The 18,506-nt window shown below is 35.2% G+C and overlaps 1 protein-coding gene across 1 annotated transcript; it reads right to left on the bottom strand.

Annotated features, from left to right (window-relative positions):
* Positions 1 to 7,185: 7,185 nt before the first annotated feature.
* On the bottom strand, positions 7,186 to 16,371 carry LOC128598310 (PEST proteolytic signal-containing nuclear protein-like). Its single transcript, XM_053608695.1, has 3 exons — positions 16,294 to 16,371; positions 10,074 to 10,167; positions 7,186 to 8,135 (listed from the first exon to the last, which is right to left on the bottom strand). The coding sequence occupies exons 1-3, from the start codon at positions 16,369 to 16,371 to the stop codon at positions 7,660 to 7,662; spliced, it is 648 nt and encodes a 215-aa protein (XP_053464670.1). The 3' UTR covers positions 7,186 to 7,659.
* Positions 16,372 to 18,506: the final 2,135 nt, after the last annotated feature.

The raw sequence follows: 18,506 nt of genomic DNA, 5'->3' as shown, positions 1-18,506 counted from the left end.
TGGGATTGAGTGCCAGTCTACAGCACCCGCATCTACTCCCCAGATTTTCTCTAAATCTTCCATCCTTTGTCAATGATGGAAATGACCTTAGAGAGTACAAATCACAGTGTGCCAAAAGTAAGAAAAGGCTTAAAGTATATCTTTATTACACTCCTGTCAGGATCCTAAAATTTTCTTTGAGGTCTGTTGTTAATATTGCACACTATTTGCAGAGTTGGTTCATAATGATCTGTTTCATTAATAAAGTTCATTTTAGATGGTAAACTGAAAAGAAAACTACAGGAAGCTGGCAAACCAAATTTTATAACATAAAATTTTTAGAGGAATATAAGAAGTCATTTTATTTAATTTTGAAGCTTGTATCTATGAATTTATCAATATTCAATGTGATTGTATATATTTTGACTTATGAAAATTTTTTCATAAGATTTGCATAAATTTCTCTTGTATCTAGAGTAGGTTTTCCTCAGGTAGAAAATGTTTACATGATTGGGCAAAATCTGCTGTTACAGTAGGTGGATTCTAAACAATCTGTGCCTATAAAATGTGTAAGTGATACTATGTATCTTAATTAAAATGTGGGAATGTGCTCTTGTGCAATAATCATTACACATATTTTTTAAAGTACTTTTACATATTTGCTCAATAAAACTGGTAGATATAAGTAATACTTGTTTTTCATTTTTATCTAGAATGGTATACTAGTATGATTGTATCATTTCTTTGGTACTAATAATGACCATGAAATACTTATTCTGATTAGTAATTTCCATGTTGCACTTGGCTTCTTTCAATTATTGAAGGTCAACTATACATACTGAACTAATGAGAATACACAAAATGTTATTCATAATTGTTAAATCCGAGGCAATTAACCTAAAACTCAGTTGTAAACATGTAAATAAAATACCTACTAGATACATTTATTGTGGTATTTGCAGTGATTAAAATGGAGAATGACATCACTGGGAAAAACTATACAAATTTGGGAAAAATTATACAAAGAAGAATGAATTAATGGGATGGTTTAAATATAGGTAGAGTGATAGTGAAGGTTCATTTTAGATAGATTAAATTAAATGTGCAAAATAAGAAGGTAAGACATTACAAAGAGTACTCAGAGGCCAAGAGGAAAATAGCAAACTGGATTCAAGGAGTCTGGTTGGTTATGACTGGAACAATAAGGCTTTCAGTTCTGGGTTGTAAGATTTTACAAACAAACATTTTCCAAAGTGCCTCATGAAACATCGTACTTCTTGGAGATACAGTGGGTGTTTCTGAAGAAAGTCTCCTTTAGACAAATCAATGGGATAACTCTGTATTTTGTCTTTTCAAAGGTTCCGAGAATGCACAAGGTGAAATTCTCCCAGTTACTTAAGCATTGAACTTCATCTTTTTTATTTTCTATTCTCATGTAATCCCTTCACAAATATACCTGAAGGCAGTATGAGAAAAACCATTGGGTTTTGGAACAGTACAGCGACTTGATAAGTTCAAAGTTCAGAGCAATCATCTCATGCTCATGCTGTTTGGAAGAGTGGAGGAAAGCTGCAGATGGAGAGACTATAGTAACAGAGCCCACAGGGAAATTTAGCCAGTTTATCCCTATCTTAGGCCTATGGTAAAGGCACTGAGGACAGACAGGAATATTAAAAGTACCGAATAAAAACTTCTGAGTAAATTAAATAGGGAAGTACAGGCACCAGGCAAAATTAAAGATAATTTAGTGACATGAACCACCAAAGATCATCCCTCACATCCTCCAGAATGGGTGTTCTGTATCCATCCTGGGGCCTTTACTTCGATGTTTTAACAACTTTACAGCCAGAGAATTGTCTCAGTCACTTCAGCTGTTTGTCACCCCTTTTAGGGAGGGTTTTTTAGATTTTCTCCAGTACTATAGATTGGGGTCCTTCATATCTTCTCCTGACTTGCGAAATACAGGTTGGTCTAAGTAAGTGAAGAGAACAAAGCTTTAATATTGCGGGGTAGCTACCCTATATTTTGCACTTATAGCTTTCAAATGATTCTAGACTTACTAAACTAGAATCAAAGACAAAATATTTAGAGTTATATGTATAAGACTTTAAAATCCTTCCAGAAACTTTGCAAACCTCTTATTTGATGTTAATAAACCACTATGATCCAGAGATGTGTAACCATATTTTATATTCATACCAAAAATAGGATATGGAGGTTGTGGATTTAACAATCATTTGACTGATCAAGTTTTCAATTCTACCTCTACTGCTTTTGTGGCCTTAGACAAATTAATTTAGGGAACTACACCACATTTTTAATTGCTATATTGAAAGAATAATTATTTTCACCTCAATGACTCTGAAATGCGTTTCTGCACAGAGAGTGGCTAGAGCAGTGTCAGGCATATAATCAGTCATCAATATACTTGAGTCCCCTGCCTCCTCACCTCTTAATCTTTGAACAGTTGTGTTAACTGAATTTTTAAACTGCCTCTAAAGTCTTGCCGGTAATTTTTACTTAAATCATTTTGCTACCTTTCATCTCTGTCCATTTTAGAACAGTGATTCTTTTCTCTGTAGTACATTTTTCCCCACACATAAAGACCAGGGTTTATAGATTTATCATTCTCATTCTCTTTATCAATGTCACCCTTGCCCAGGTAAAGAAGGACGATTATTTCCAAAAGAGCTGATTCAGTTTGTGAGAAACCTTAGGCCCAGACCTTTCTGAAAAAAGCTATTTGAAGTGGAATGTGTGGTTTGGGATGTAAATTTAGTCCCATAGTCCTACTGACAAGATAAGCATGTTCATTTTTTAACTGATTTTTTTTTTCAGAAAACATCAGTCTACAGGAACAGCTGGCATACAAGATAACAATAACTCATTGTAACTAGTTTTCTTTACTAAAATGTATAGCCCTATGTAAAAATCCTTTCTTTTTACATAAAGAGAGTGGAAGCAGATGGCTGGAATTCCTGACATGTCCTGGGGGCAGTCAATATATTTGATATCACTTTTTTTTGGCTTACTGCATCCTGGTCCTCTGGGGTAGAAGCCAAATATTCTCAACATATTTGAGGATTAAGCACCACTGTTACGCTCCGGATACCAAAGGTCTTCCATGTGTTTGTTAAAAAAAAAATTATCGAACACGTAGTATGTAATGGTTGGGTTGTAAGTGTAATTATTAATATATAACAAATTGAGATACAAATAAGATCTCCACTTCCACAGAGCTCCTTGTGTTATATTGGGACGATAAACACAGAAACAAGAATGGAAGCTTCGTGACGATCAATATTTTTGTTATGTTGTCTTATTTCATTCCAGGTCTCAGAACAAAATCAATATTAAGGAATCCTCAGTAAATATATGTAGGTTAAAACGAGTTACGATAGAACTTGGAAATTAATACTTATAATGAAGAAAATAAAGGAGAATTAGGAAATAGAGTGTTTATATAAATTAATTTGGGGGGCTCTTTTCTATAATACTTCTTTTTAATGTTCTGTTCTAAGATGTGAGTGGTCCTTTCTGTTTTTGCACCTGACTGTTAACAACTGTTTACCATGCCTCATCGTCCATTTCTTTGGCATAACTCTCTTTATCTTGGTTTCATCCCTCAGAAACCAGTCTTCGTCAATATTTGGGCCAATTAGGAGAAAAGATTTGTTTTTATGTTTTGCTTCTCTATGAAGTATTTGCTACTTTTTTAGTTGGTATATAACAATTTATCTCTAAACACACAGATACTTGAAAAAACAAATAAACAAAAAAACAAACGAGTATTCATTACTATCTTCCAAAAACAGCTGGATTGCAAAAGCCAATCATGACAAAATTTTTACTGTCTACAGTGAAATAAAACACATAAGAGCTGCATGGTCAGTTAATTGAAAACTAAACGTATTGCTGGTAAGAGATTCAGGAATTATACCATTTCCTTCATTTTTGGTTTTAAATGCCTATCATTATAAAATAATAGTCTTCCAAAAGTAATATTGCTTTTCTAGTTGCATATTTGGCAAACATAAAAATAATATATCAAGATTTAAATTTGAGGTGAAGAATTTTGCTGGTATACTATATATAAAATCAATATCTTAGGATTATATCACTGACAATCAGTGGTAAAGAAGAGGAATGATAAACACGTACATACTCATTTGTGACCTCCAGCATATAGATGAACTCTGTATTTTATTTTAGAATTTAAAGAAATCTAAATCTGAACATAGCATATAAACAATAAATGTTAATTTACTTCCATTTACATTAGACATAAAGATGAAACAGGGACTACAGTAGCATATATGGGATCTAAAAGTTTCTGGATCCTATGGATCGACTGATCAAACCAAATGGGACAGAAAAAATGATTAAAATAAATCCAGGTAATGGATATCTGTGGATAGAATATAATTGTCTTAACACAATAACTAAGAAAATGCCAGGAAGGCTATATTAACCAGTATGATGAAAATGTGTCAAACTGTTTATAAAACCAATGTATGGTGCCCCATGATCGCATTAATGTACACAGCTCTGACTTAAAATTAACAAAAAAAAAAAATAGTGAATAAAGGAGAACAGGAATTTGCTATTTAGTTAATCTCCATCTCCCTGTGTGCCTCCTCCTCTCCCATCAGTTACCAGGAAAGTTGTTTTTAAAATTCAGTGTAAACCTTATACACACTTTACTATGTGAGAATTATACATTAGGCAGATATATAACTTAGAGCTTTCTATAATTTCAAATTTCAATGTTGAAAATTGCTCCAATGCACTAGATCTACATTTGGTTTGCCTGGTCACTGACAACTGTAGAGTTTATAATGTGTTTGGTTTGGGCTTTATATGCTTTATATGCTGGTCTTTCTCTGGATATCCTACCTTCTTCTCGGGGTCATGCACTGTCAAAATCTCTCTTTCCATATTTAGGTCCCTCATGTTAAAATTGAAGAAATACAGAGATGAGAGTGAATGTTCTGCAATGGAAATTTAAGAGAGAGAGAGAAGGGGGAGGGAGGACGACATAAGGCTGTCAACCCATCTCTCAAGATAGTAAATTTTTGAATTAACTGACTTTGAGGCTACTCCTGTCTAGCAGTCAGCTACACTGTTCATCAGCCACTTTAACACAATAAAGTTGAAATATAGGATCAAAGAACCTGAAGACAGAAATAAGCTGAAAAGGCACATAGGCACTAGTGTGTGTAAAATTGAGACAAGAAAAAAAATCACCCTAAATTAAAAGCATCCCAAACGGCTCAGAATGCAACAGAGATAATGATATGCTATTTCCCATAAATATCTAATGGCTCCAACACCAGAAGCTAACTATAATGAACAGTCTTATTAAAATATAAAAATCACTGAGAAAGCATGCAAGAGCTGTCCAATCTCCGCAGCACCACTTTATGGGCAGCTTTTGGTTTGAAGATCAATGAAGGTGCCAGTGCTTCTTAATTTATGTTAAGCTTGATAATTTGCAGTTCTCTGCAACTTTTCCTTCTAACAAAGCAGAATATATACTGATATAAAATCAAAGTATCACAATATTATTTTAAAGTGTACTGAAATTTAATTAAAACATCAAATCTCATACGATACTGAAGTCTAGTTATAAACACAGCTTCTAGATTTAAATAGCAGACTCTGGTCAAGATTTTATATTTTGGCTTGAAGCAGTGTTTGTTGGCTTAAAAGCAATCGAAAAAAACATGTAATTTTTATATTTTCCATCATTCATGTTGATATCATTGAGCATGCCTTATAATAATAAGAACTAAAGAGTTTAGGCTAGGATTGCCTGATTTAGCAGAAAAATGTCAAATAAAAATGGCTTGGTGCCCATGCTCAGTGGTTAGGGTGTTAGCCACATGTACTGGGGCTGGTGGGTTCGAACCTGGCCAGCTGCTAAAATAGCAATGACAACAATAACAAAAAAATAGCCAGGTGTTGTGGTGGGCACCTGTAGTCCCAGCTACTTGGGAGGCTGAGGCAAGAGAATCGCTTAAGCCCAAGAATTTGAGGTTGCTGTGAGCTGTGATACCATAGCACTCTACCAAGGGCGACAAAGTAAGACCCTGTCTCAAAAAAAAAGAAAAAAAAGTCAGGCACCCACTATATTTTAAATTTAAGATAAGCAGTGATTTTTTTCATATAAGTTTGGCCCAGACAAAGAAAAATTTCAATAATTAATTTGGAAATAATTATACTAAAAATTATATTTTTATCTGAAATACAGATTTAACTAGGCATCCTGTATCTTACCTATTATCTGTTTTATCCCGTATTGTATCTATATTTTGTTAAATCTAGGTTCATGCCAATGTAAATATAGGGTATGCATAGTTTCTTTAATGAGTAAATTAAAGAAAATAGATCTATTTGTATATTACTTTATCTTTAGATGAAACCATCACTCAAATAGATGATAATTGAGAGAGACAATATTAAACTGAACAGTATTTGTTTTACTTCTTCCCTGAAATAGCAATGGATATCATTTTGCAACCCTGTTGAAATTAGAGGAAGCCCTGTGACTGATTGTGGGTGGAAGTGATGTTCCCCTCATCTGAGAGTGATGTCCACTCTTTCTCTCTGCCACTGCCTCCAGGAGAGGTCTCTAAGCCTGAGCTGATAACAGTGTTATTTAGAAGAGGTCAGAGTGTCTGACTTACCACAGGGAGAAGAGGCCTGACTTCCCAATTCCCTCCTATCACCATCAATACTCAGAGATGTGAGTAGGAAAGAAACTAGTGCCCAATGTTCTGAGGTTGTTTGTTTCAAAGGTTAGTGAGATTTACTATGTCTAACAAAGATATTAATCGTTTGAAGTAGACTCCTTTTGCAACTGAGACTTCCAAAGTGTAATGACTGGCTTGTCATGCAGAAGATGGATGGTAAGATATCCCAGGGTAGACACTTATATGCCTGTATTATTCAGTATCAAACACTTAGTAAAACAGTAGAAGGGAGACCATATATCTACTGGGACCTATTTTTAGGTGCCTGTTGAATATGACTATTGGCTACACTTGGTGATGCAACACCTAAAAAAGATAAGTTTAGAAAAGGTGAATTGGCAACATTCAATGAAAAAGCATAGAACAAAATTAGAAATATGAGCTTTTTTACTCTGGAAAGCCCACTTGCACAGACTTCAAACAGAATTTTTTTTTTTAAACCTGTATTTTAATTTTATCTAAATTTACTTTCAGTCAATAGTTCAGTAACATTTCCCTCCCAATACAATGCTCCCTCTATAAGGCTGTTCCTGGGAGCCAGACAGTTTAGGTGATGAGGGAGTTAAGAGAGTAATTGCTTGCAGTTTTAAATAGACAATAACTTTTGCTTCCCTCTCAATGTGCTAATAGTTGTGTCTAAAAAAATATGCAATTCTTAAAAAGGTACCATTTCTGATTTCTTTATTATCCGTAACCTTTGGAAACTAATCACATGAAACTACAAAATTAGCAAAGGTCTTGAAATCTGTATATAAAACATAAATTACCTCTAATTTCAAACTCTCATTTATTAGTGTACCACTCAATCTTTAAAAAAGAGAAAAAAAAAGGCGGCTCCAAAGATAGTCTTATACCATTCTTTAAAAAAGGAAACTGTTCCTTTTAACTTTACACCCACCCCACACCCCAATTTCAAACACATCATTTAATTGTCTTGGTCATGGACATTTCCAAGATGAGATTTTATATTTCGTTCCCATAGCTTCTGGTTATCAGAAAACCCATGCTTTCCTTTATTGAATGAGTCTGGTCCAGCTGATGTTGGTGTATCCCTTCCAATATTCTTCATTCTCATCTTTGCTTCTGGAGGCATTTCTTCTGGTTCGCTATCTTCATCTTCACTAAAAGCCGCTGCTACTGACAGTGTTTTTGGAGCAAGAGTTGGAACGGTTTCTTTAGGCTTACTTGATCCAAGTTTGATGGCTATAGCTGATGCTTTCTTTGTCATCTGACTACCTATGGCAAATCCAAACTTGGAGATGTTTGTGGGCTTGGCTGGGAGGTCTGCAGCTTCTTCTTCAGCTGATCTCTTCTCAGCGCTGCGACTGGTACTTTCCCCTCCATTACTCCGGCGGCTCCAGCTCGCTGCGACTTTTCCGGCTTCTCCTCTCCCACCTTCCCCTCAAACAGAATTTTTTAAAAAGAAATCTAAAAATTCTAAAAATTCTTAGATACTTTTTCTTCTATTCTTGAGATACTTTGCTAAGAAGAATATGTTCCAGCTCCACCCATGTAAACATGAAAGAGGTAAAGTCTCCATCTTTCTTTTATGTTGCATAATGTACTCATCCCTACTATGAAACTAATTTATAGCTTTCATAGGAAAGCTATAACTGAATTATAGACCAAGAATATGGAGAAAGGGGAAAGGGAGGGGAGGAGAGGAGGGAGGATGAGTGGAGGGAGGGTAATTGGCAGGACCACACCTAGGTGCATCTTACAAGGGTACATGTGAAACTTAGTAAATGTAGAATATAAATGTCTTAACACAATAACTAAGAAAATGTCAGGAAGGCTATGTTAACCAGTTTGATGAAAATATTTCAAATTGTATATAAAACCATCACATTGAACCCCACGACTGCATTAACGTACACAGCTATGATATAATAAAAAAAAAATTCTTGAGTTTTAAAGACTTAGTAAGATTTACACTTAAAGTAACTGATCTGGAACAGTTATAGTTTAAGGGTTAGGCTATCACATCTAATAATATTTGATTGTCACCATGTATGCCATTAAGTTGAGACAGAGGGACCTGGAGGTGAGAAAGCAAAATAGTAAATATTGCTAAGATAGTATTTTGAATATGGTTACTATCAGGTACATGGAGCTTATGAATACTTTAGGAAATTTTATTGCCTGCATTGTTTAAACTGTAATTCAACTTTTGTATTCTCAAGGTTGTTTGTATGGGAATTTTGCTGCTAAAGCTATGCAGGATCAAAATCCTCACTAAAGAAATGAACAAGAAGAAACCTCCCAGGGCAGAGCAAACAAACGAAGAGAACAATGGATAATATGCTGGATTGCCCGGAGATTTTGGATTCTGTATTGTTTTTCTTAGATATTTTCTGTCTATTCCATAGATAAAATAAATGGAACAAAAATATATTTGTTTAGCAGGAGGACAGAAATCCACATTTCACTTCCTTTCCTTCCTCATTCTTTTGAGTTCTGAGCAGTAGGAAGCCGGTAGAGGGATCTGTGACTACCTTAGTCTTCTCAGGCTGCTGCAACAAATTACTGGAGACAGGGCAACTAAAAACATAATTTCATTCCTTACCATTCTGAAGGCTGGGAATTCCAAAATCAATGTTCCAGAAACTTGACACATCAGAAATGGCTGCAGGTTAAACTTCTAATCATCCTTCATCTATCCTGTTTCTTTACCTCAAAGCTGAGAGCAAAGGAGCCAGAGGATGACAGCACACTCCTGACAGATGGAGAAGCCACAGGATGGAAGAAGAAGGTCTAAATGACAGAGCGGAACAGCATAGCAGTCCTCTCCCTACCACTCGCACCTTATAGACCCCCATAAATAAGCCAATATTTAGGTTAAAAAGTGATATTTTAGTATTAGCAATTAACTTGTGCTGATAAATATATATAAATCAATACACCAACACAATCCTAAAACACCATTCAGTGACGCTCATAGGAGGTTTAAATACTGATTTCAATAAGATGAAAGATATCTTCAGACTAGAGAGTTAAGATACACATTAGGTAATCAAGCTTCCTAATTACCAGAGATTTGAGGAATTAAGTCCCTTGCCTTTGGACTATAGTTTTTATTAATTCTTAAACAGGTGTTCCAAACAGATCACTTTGATTCTATTTTTGTGGGTAGTAAATTTGAAAGGCAAAGTTCTGAAAACTAGGTCGTTATAGAATTTATTGTCTTAAAGCATAATCAGGCTGATTATTTTTAAATTCTTCTCAAGTTTTATAATGTGTCAAGCCTAGCATCCAGATTCACTGCATTACTAAGTGAAGCTTTATTTAACAAGACAAAAATCACAACAGCACGATGCAGTTCCATGCGCTGTTACTAACTGATTTTATCTATAAAAGGAAAAGGGATTGGAGGAGACTCTGGATGGACTGTAACGAAGTCAAAACGCAAAGTCTTTAGGCACTGAGTGCAAGCCTAAAAATGTACAAAATAAAATAAATTATCGAGAACTCAAAATTAAAGTGAACTTTCAATCCATCTCATTTATTTTCTCAAAATCCTTAGTAACTTTCATGTTCATTTGCCTCCAGCTTACACTTCATGCTTCAGAGAATCTGCATGTCATAACATTCAAATGCATTATCATTAGATGTGAGATGTTTTAGAAGTCTGATTATTTATTTCAGTGCAAAGCAAGGTAGTTTATGGGCTTTACTACATATTTAATCCATTTGGGGGTATTTAAAAAATACTGAAAACTCACTTTCATACCCAGAAATCGTATTTAATTGGCATTGAATGTAATCTTAGTACTGGGAATTTTAAAAGTTCCTCAGGTGATTCTAATACTCAGCGCAATTAGGAAATCTCTTGTTTTAACTGTGTTCCTAATCTCTAGAGTCATCAGTTTAATGTTGCAGAAATAATTTTATAAATGTTTTATTTTATATAAAGATGCTTATGAAAGGGGTGCTTGAGAAAGGACTGCAACTGGAGTCTTACTTAATTATTTTAGTTAAATTTTCTGAATTGTTCTTACATGTATAGTGAATTCCACAAATGTTTGAAATCCTTTAGTTACATGATACAGTGAAGTGGAGTCGAGTTCAGTCAGTAAGTGCTAAATCATTTCAGGCCAGTGTTGGTAGCTCATCACCAACACTGGGTAAACTTTTCTTTAAAAGAGACCACCTAATTCTAAACCATTATTATAACATGTTCTTTTTCTATGATCAAGGACAATAATTAGTTATAGAAGAATCAATACACTTTGCTGTTACTATTTGAAAGCACTAAGTTGCTATGTATAAAATATCAATTTAGAATGTGTAGCGTGGGAAAGTTCCCTGAAATAAAATTTGTATATTATGAAATAATTCTATTCTCTTATAAGCAGTGATGTATATTTGACTCTTTTCCTGATTTTTCAACACACAAAATATTGAAAAATTTTCCTCACATAAATCTAGTCAACCTCCACCATAATTTTAGCAAATGACTTTGGCGACAGTATTACATTTAAACCTGTTTATAAATATCGTAAGTATCCATTTGTTCTGGCAAACTCCTAATATCTAAATGAAGTATCTATTGAAATGTTGTAGCGTATTTTCTTTTTTTACTGTTGTTTTCTCCTTTTCTAACAACTTTGTATTTATTTGTCTATCTGACCTTCCTTCACAATAGGCAGTTACAGTGTCTCAACCATATTTTTTTGCTATGCCTAAGTGAACATCATGTTATTTCATTTCCGGAATAATTTCGGAAAAAGAATGGGAACGGGCTTGATTTAACATAAATCAAAAATGATCTGGATTATGACTTTTAAATAGATTATCTCTGTGACTGTTCACCTAGTAAAGGTTCACAGTTCTTCTTCCAGGCTTAGGTTGATTTTAAATATTTCTTCATGGACTTTTAAAGACAATGTTGATTAAAGACCTCTATGTTTACATATTATTGAAATGATAGATGTTATTCATATTTTTATCAACAAGATTACATCACAAGTGACCTACTGAACTAATCAATTATAGAGGCATTAAATTTATTCAAAGTAGAAAATCAACCTTGATAATTTATGCAAAATATAGTCTTGCACAGATTTTCTATTGAAATGTTTCTTTTTTATAAAGTAGGTATTTTTGTTTTTACCTTTACTGTTTAGGAAAACAATTATGGAAGTTAAGTTCTATAGACTATCTTATATTATTTCAGAAACTGCCAAATTATTTTTCTTTACATGTGTCCTAATCTTGGAAAAAAATGGAAAACAGAGGAGGAAAAATCCTCTTTATATCAATATACATGGATTTTTATGGTTAATTTTTCTCTATTTATTTTTAAAACAGCATTTAATTTATTAATTTAATTACTTTCTTCCTTAAGAAATGCCATATACTACCATAATTGTCAATAAATTAAAGTTTGTGTATAACACTAGATGATGCCTTGTTCACACTGAGGTAAGAAGCCTATAGTCTCCTATTGTTAGAGAAAAACACATATGAAGCTAGAAAAAGTTATGCTGTGTTCAGAGCTAACAAGAAGGCCTTAGCATGCCCCTTAATTTGACGAAACTTGAGAAGTCACTTTAGACAATTTGTAACTATACCTTCTTTCCCTGCTCCTTTGAGAAGCAAATCTTTTTCCCAGTTTTACAACCGAGTCTTGTCTTTCTGAAAGGCCTGAAAGTAATCCCTGTAAAATAAAAAAAAAAAAAAATCATCAAGAAAGATGAGGCCCTTATATCCCAGTCTCCATGGGAGGGTCGGAGTTCAATTCTAATAAGTACCACTGGCAAACACAGAGTGCCAACCTTCCCCCAGTATGCTCAAGTAGCCTTCCTTCTCTCACCTCAGTGCTTAAAACTCTCTTGCCTTTTGTTTCAGGGCAGTTGAGCTTCCTCTTTCTCGCCTGTCACAGTAGTCGTGACAAAGTCTTTCTTGTCTGTTTATAACCATTTCATGTAAGTTCTCTTTGACAGTCAATGCTATCTCATAGAGAAAGTATTTTACAGCAATATTTCTGTATTGTTACAGCAAAATCATCCTTTTATTTCAGTTATACGTTTCAAAGGACTTTACCCACATTAACAGATGTGTGGCCCTAGAAACTGGTTGAAAGTACTGATAAAGGAGAAGTAAATGCAAGCGTAGGCCTTATGATGAAGCAAAGATACGTACCAATTTAAACAAATCGCAAATAGAAGCTTTTATTATATGCATAAAATAAAATTTGAAATTTATATAAATGTGTATATATTTTTAAAAGTATCTTAAATATCTGAATATATCAGTTTACGAACACAGGCATTAAATTATTCAGATACCTGCATTATTTCTCCAATTCACTTTTCCTTTGTAAATACAATAGTAGTACCTTACCACAAGATGATTTCTTGTCTTTTTAGACTGGTAATGCAAAGTATAATGTGCTAATTTATGTAAAGTGCTCCAATTACTGAGATAACTGACTCCTGTTAACATTTTATTGTTAATTATAATAGATTTTTAATTACCATTGGAAGGTTTTGTAATTAGTAACATCTAGCTATATAATCAGTGACCCTCAGCTTTCAAATTGGCATAACACCTAAAAATTACTCAAAGTCTGTTGTAGTGTTGCTTCATGTTAAGAAATTGAGTCTGCTTTTCCTTAATTGTCCTCATATCAAAATTGAGTACATAGGATTCATGCTTCTCCATTCTTGTGATGCTTTACTAAGAATAATGTCTTCCACTTCCATCCGGGTTAATATGAAGGATGTAAAGTCTCCATTTTTTTTAATAGCTGAATAGTATTCCATGGTATACATATACCACAGTTTGTTAATCCATTCCTGGGTTGGTGGGCATTTAGGCTATTTCCACATTTTGGCGATTGTAAATTGAGCTGCAGTAAACAGTCTAGTACAAGTGTCCTATGATAAAAGGATTTTTTTCCTTCTGGGTAGATGCCCAGTAATGGGATTGCAGGATCAAATGGGAGGTCTAGCTTGAGTACTTTGAGGTTTCTCCATACTTCCTTCCAGAAAGGTTGTACTAGTTTGCAGTCCCACCAGGGACGGAGGGAGGGGGGTGGGGCCTTGGTGTGTGTCACACTTTATGGGGGCAAGACATGATTGCAAGAGGGACATTACCTAACAATTGCAATCAATGTAAACTGGCTTATTGTACCCTCAATGAATCCCCAACAATAAAAAAAAAAGAAAAAGAAATTGAGTCTGAATTTTATTTGTTTTAGCGAGAATAATATTGTGCAATTTATCAAGGATGTACTGTGGCTTTTACTATACCTACGATTATCCTTGAAAAGGCTAGAAAAAGGAAATTCGCAAAGACAAGTTTGAAAACATATAGACTTTTGTATTCCATAGCACCCATTATTAGCACGAATGGACTGAATATTTTTATCAAGGTATTTTCATTGAAAATTATAAGACATACAATTTTAACAATTAGCTCTTTATTTATTTATTTATTTATTTTGTAGAGACAGAGTTTCACTTTATTGCCCTCGGTAGAGTACCGTGGGGTCACACAGCTCACAGCAACCTCCAACTCCTGGGCTTAAGCAATTCTCCTGCCTCAGCCTCCCGAGTAGCTGGGACTACAGGCGCCCGCCACAATGCCCGGCTATTTTTTGGTTGCAGTTTGGCTGGGGCTGGGTTTGAACCCGCCACCCTCAGTATATGGAGCTGGCGCCCATATACTGAGGGTGGCGCCAGACTGAGCCACAGGCGCCACCCAGAATTTGCTCTTTAATGGTACAAATATTAAACTTGAGGAAAGACAAAATTTAAGAATTTGAATGTCAAGAATAATTTGTAACAGGATTGTTTTTTTCTCAATCCTTTTTCTCAATCAAAGCAATGATAATAAACAATAATTGGTAAAAACCTAGAAATATTTTGATGACCACAGTTGCCAAACACAATGATGGTATATAATCCATCTACATAAACATGTAAGCATAGAACAATCACAGTCAGGTGTGAAATCAAAGATATACAATGCATTTTAAGAACAGAAAAAAGTCTGTTTTAAGAAATTCACTTCTTGGCAGCGCCTGTGGCTCAGTGAGTAGGGCGCCAGCCCCATATGCTGAGGGTGGTGGATTCAAACCCAGCCCCGGCCAAACTGCAACAAAAAAAAAAATAGCCGGGCATTGTGGTGGGCGCCTGTAGTCCCAGCTGCTCTGGAGGCTGAGGCAAGAGAATCACATAAGCCCAAGAGCTGGAGGTTGCTGTGAGCTGTGTGACGCCACGGCACTCTACCGAGGGCAGTAAAGTGAGACTCTGTCTCTACAAAAAAAAAAAAAGAAATTCACTTTTTTAGGTAATTTACTTCTCACAACATGTCACACTGAAATAATTAAATGAAATGGTTTCACACATTAGGCAGCAGTTAACATTTTACTTTTTACATTTTATAAGGCAATTTCTAGGATAATGTTTAAATGTTGCTAATGGCTGTTTTTAAGAAAATGTAACACTGTATGAAGTGAAAGCTTTTTGTAAGTATTTTTGTAATAAAATTTCATAAAATGTATAGCTGTATGCTTAGAATGCATTTTAATTCTATGTAATTGATTTTACTTAATACATTTTTTCCAAGGTACATAAAATTCAACTGAGTAAATATTGCTTTTGAAGAGGATAATAAATGACATTGTTCTAAAATGTTCTCTATATCAAGATAATTTTGTAGAGAAAAAGAAAAGACTTGCCACATATTCTGCAAAATTACTTGTTTGTTTTTATGTATAGTTTTGTGAACAATAAACTGCAAATTCCATTCCTGACATGCTAAATTCTTGTAAACACTATCTTTTACTAGTATTGTAATTATTTTTGAAAATACCTTTTGTAACATTCTAAATCACCTTACTATTCCCCTTGTTTCCATCATATATTGCTTAATAAGACTATGGTCTTCAGTCATTGAGAATTAAAAATACCTTGTTCTATAAACACAAGTTCAGTAGAAGTATTGCTGAATAAAGTCTTCATGTAATTATGAAGAAATTCTCATATATAATATGTTGTGTGCTTTTTCTACAATAATATTGAAAAGTACACTAGTGCTTATGTGAAAAACAGTATATTTTATGCCCTGTGTTAAACACAGTAATTATTCAGTTAAAATGTTTATGATCACTTCATTGAGATACAAAAGGTAACAATGTTTCATAGAACTGAATTTTTTTTCCTTAAAGTTAAATGTTCATTACCTATTTTGCCATGTATAATCAACTCCTATGTATAATGTGCCCGAACTTTCAGGAACATAATCTTCTGTTTTAATTTGTTAAAGTAGCATGCACTGGCACCTTCTTCTCTCTTGAGAAGTGTAAGGTGCAGAGCTGGCTGCTGCAGAGAAGCTGGGAGTGAACCTAGGCAGCAGGTGAGCACGGCGCAGGCGAACTGAGCACCTAAGCTCCCCCATTGTCCCCTCAAGCCCATCCTCATCTCCATAGGTACTCATTTTCTATCCCCATCCCGGCCATTGGTGGGGAACATGGCCACAGCCCTCCTGCTGAGAGCCTTGGTGGGCTTAGTCCCTGGAAGCCTACATGAGGGGCCAGGGCCAGCCCTACCTGCCCCAGGCTCCTGACTATAGAAACCTGCCCATTTCCAGGTGTCACTTGGGCAGCTGGCTGTGTTCCTGAGCCCATGTGGGAATACTTACGGCAAGAGTCATATCTTAATGTGCTTGCATTACTAGTAATAATGATTTTATAGCTTGTAACCAATATTCAATTATTAGTTGTAAGTACATTCGAAATTAAATTAGGAATAGGATTGCAGAGAATAGACAAAGAGAGGACAGTAATAGGAGATACTGATCAGAAGAAAGTTCCTGGCTTCGAGTGCAAAACGTGAGACCTATCACTTTAATATTCTGAAGCCCAGCTTGTTGAGTATCCCCTTTTCCCCCACAGCTGCCTTGGCAGCAGGCTGCAGGCCTTGAGGCCATTCTCTGCTAGGGTGGAGATGTGTGCTCCAGGAGAGTGGTTTTGGGAAAGTTAAGATGGTGGAATTTTTTTTTTTTTTTGAAGTTTTTGGCCGGGACTGGGTTTGAACCCACCACCTCGGGCATATGGGGCCAGCGCCCTACTCCATTGAGCCACAGGCACCGCCAGAGATGATGGAATCTTTAAACCTTGTTGAATATAGTGAGAATTGCTCCAGACACAATAAGGAGATGAAATATCCCTTTTCTTCTGTCACCATAGTTTGGTCAGAGGAGTCTATCTGTCTGGACACAAGGCTTTCAGAGTATTAAAAAATCACCTGTGTGATTTGTGACTGTAGGTAGGCTAGGGATTTTTCCTTGACAGCAAGCTCCTGTTTACCATCTCAAGAGTCTGTTGGTGTTAAGATCATAAATACCTTAAAATAATAAAAATTAACAAGTAAATCCATACAATTAACGTAATAAGTTGTAGAATTAGTCTAGTTAGTAGAAATGCAAGCACAGCAAGAACCATGATGGGAGTGTTTGCCTTGCCTTGATGAGATTTATGATTGAAACACTGATGTATGATATAAATACAGAGCCAGGCTGATACTCGAGGCAGCATACTGGAAGCATCATGAAGAAGGGTGTGTCGCCTCCCAAATCCCCATTGTGCTTAAAAAATATCTCTTTGTCTTTGTCTATTGTTCTCTATGTTTTTCCTAATAATTTTCCATTCGTCCTGCTCATCGCACCGAGCCACTAGTAAGGAGACCCATAGCGTGTCGGGCATGTTCCCAGCAACAGTAGCATCGTATTTGGCAGTGTGCCTGCTTCCAAGCTGGTGGTGGCAGCAGTGTCTGGCACAATCACTTGGGTGACCTGGGGGCTCTGGCAGCTGTGGTGCCTGCCCATTGACGGGGCAGCCAGTGAGGAAGGGTAGCACAGAGGGGGTGCAATTACTGTATTCCAAGGCTTTATAAAACATATGGATATTATTACTACTTTCTGGAGTTACATTTTTAATGCATAAGCATAAAGGAAAGTATTAAAAAGCATTTAAATGGATATGGGAGTAGTACTACCCATGTATAGCATTCATCTTTATTTTTTGTTCAAAAATTTGGTCAAAAAGTGTGTATTATACTTGGTAAAATATGATACATGTATCTAAAGTCTCCTAATTATGCCTATGGTATTCTATAAGCATTTGAACATTGTCTGTTGGGAAGCCACCCAATTGAAATTGCAATTATTAATGTCATAAAACCCAAGTGTGTTTGTTTATTTGCTTATTTATTTTTAGAGATAGACTCTTGCCATGTTGCTCAGTCTGGTATTGAACTCCAGGCCTCAAATGATCTTCTTGCCTCAGCCTCATGTGTAACTAGAACTATAAGCACAAGCCATTGTGTGCAGCTCAAGAGTGTTTATTATTATTGAATAAATGATAAAATGAATGATTTTTAGTTCAAAATATATTAAATTCTGAATGTCTAAAAATTATACCTAACATTCGATGCTGATATTAAAATTCTTTTTAAATCTTCTTAACAAAATAATAGAGAAAATGGCTTTTATAATAGTAGGTTAAAAATTGTCAGGGCGGCGCCTGTGGCTCAAGGAGTAGGGTGCCGGTCCCATATGCCGGAGGTGGTGGGTTCAAACCCAGCCCTGGCCAAAAACCACAAAAAAAAAAAAAAATAAAAATTTTCTGAGTGATGCTAACTATATCAGTGTTGCTTATCTAGAATTTTAGTTTCATATTAATTATTAATATTATTCATTTATCTCTAAAAATACTTTAGTGAACAGAGGAACTAAATTCATTACACAAATTAGTGCATATGC

Source organism: Nycticebus coucang, chromosome 11, assembly GCF_027406575.1.
Source record: "Nycticebus coucang isolate mNycCou1 chromosome 11, mNycCou1.pri, whole genome shotgun sequence".
Classification (NCBI taxonomy): Eukaryota; Metazoa; Chordata; class Mammalia; order Primates; family Lorisidae; genus Nycticebus; species Nycticebus coucang.
This window is presented reverse-complemented; position numbering and strand designations above follow the sequence as displayed.

Coding starts and splice junctions, on each gene's coding strand:
- LOC128598310 (XM_053608695.1), bottom strand. CDS start 16,371: ATGGGCTCAGGAACACAGCCAGCTGCCCAAGTGACACCTGGAAATGGG. Junction 10,168..16,293: donor TAGTCAGGAGCCTGGGGCAG/GTAGGGCTGGCC, acceptor GTACATTTTTAG/GCTTGCACTCAGTGCCTAAA. Junction 8,136..10,073: donor TCCTTTTATAGATAAAATCA/GTTAGTAACAGC, acceptor ATTCTGTTTGAG/GGGAAGGTGGGAGAGGAGAA.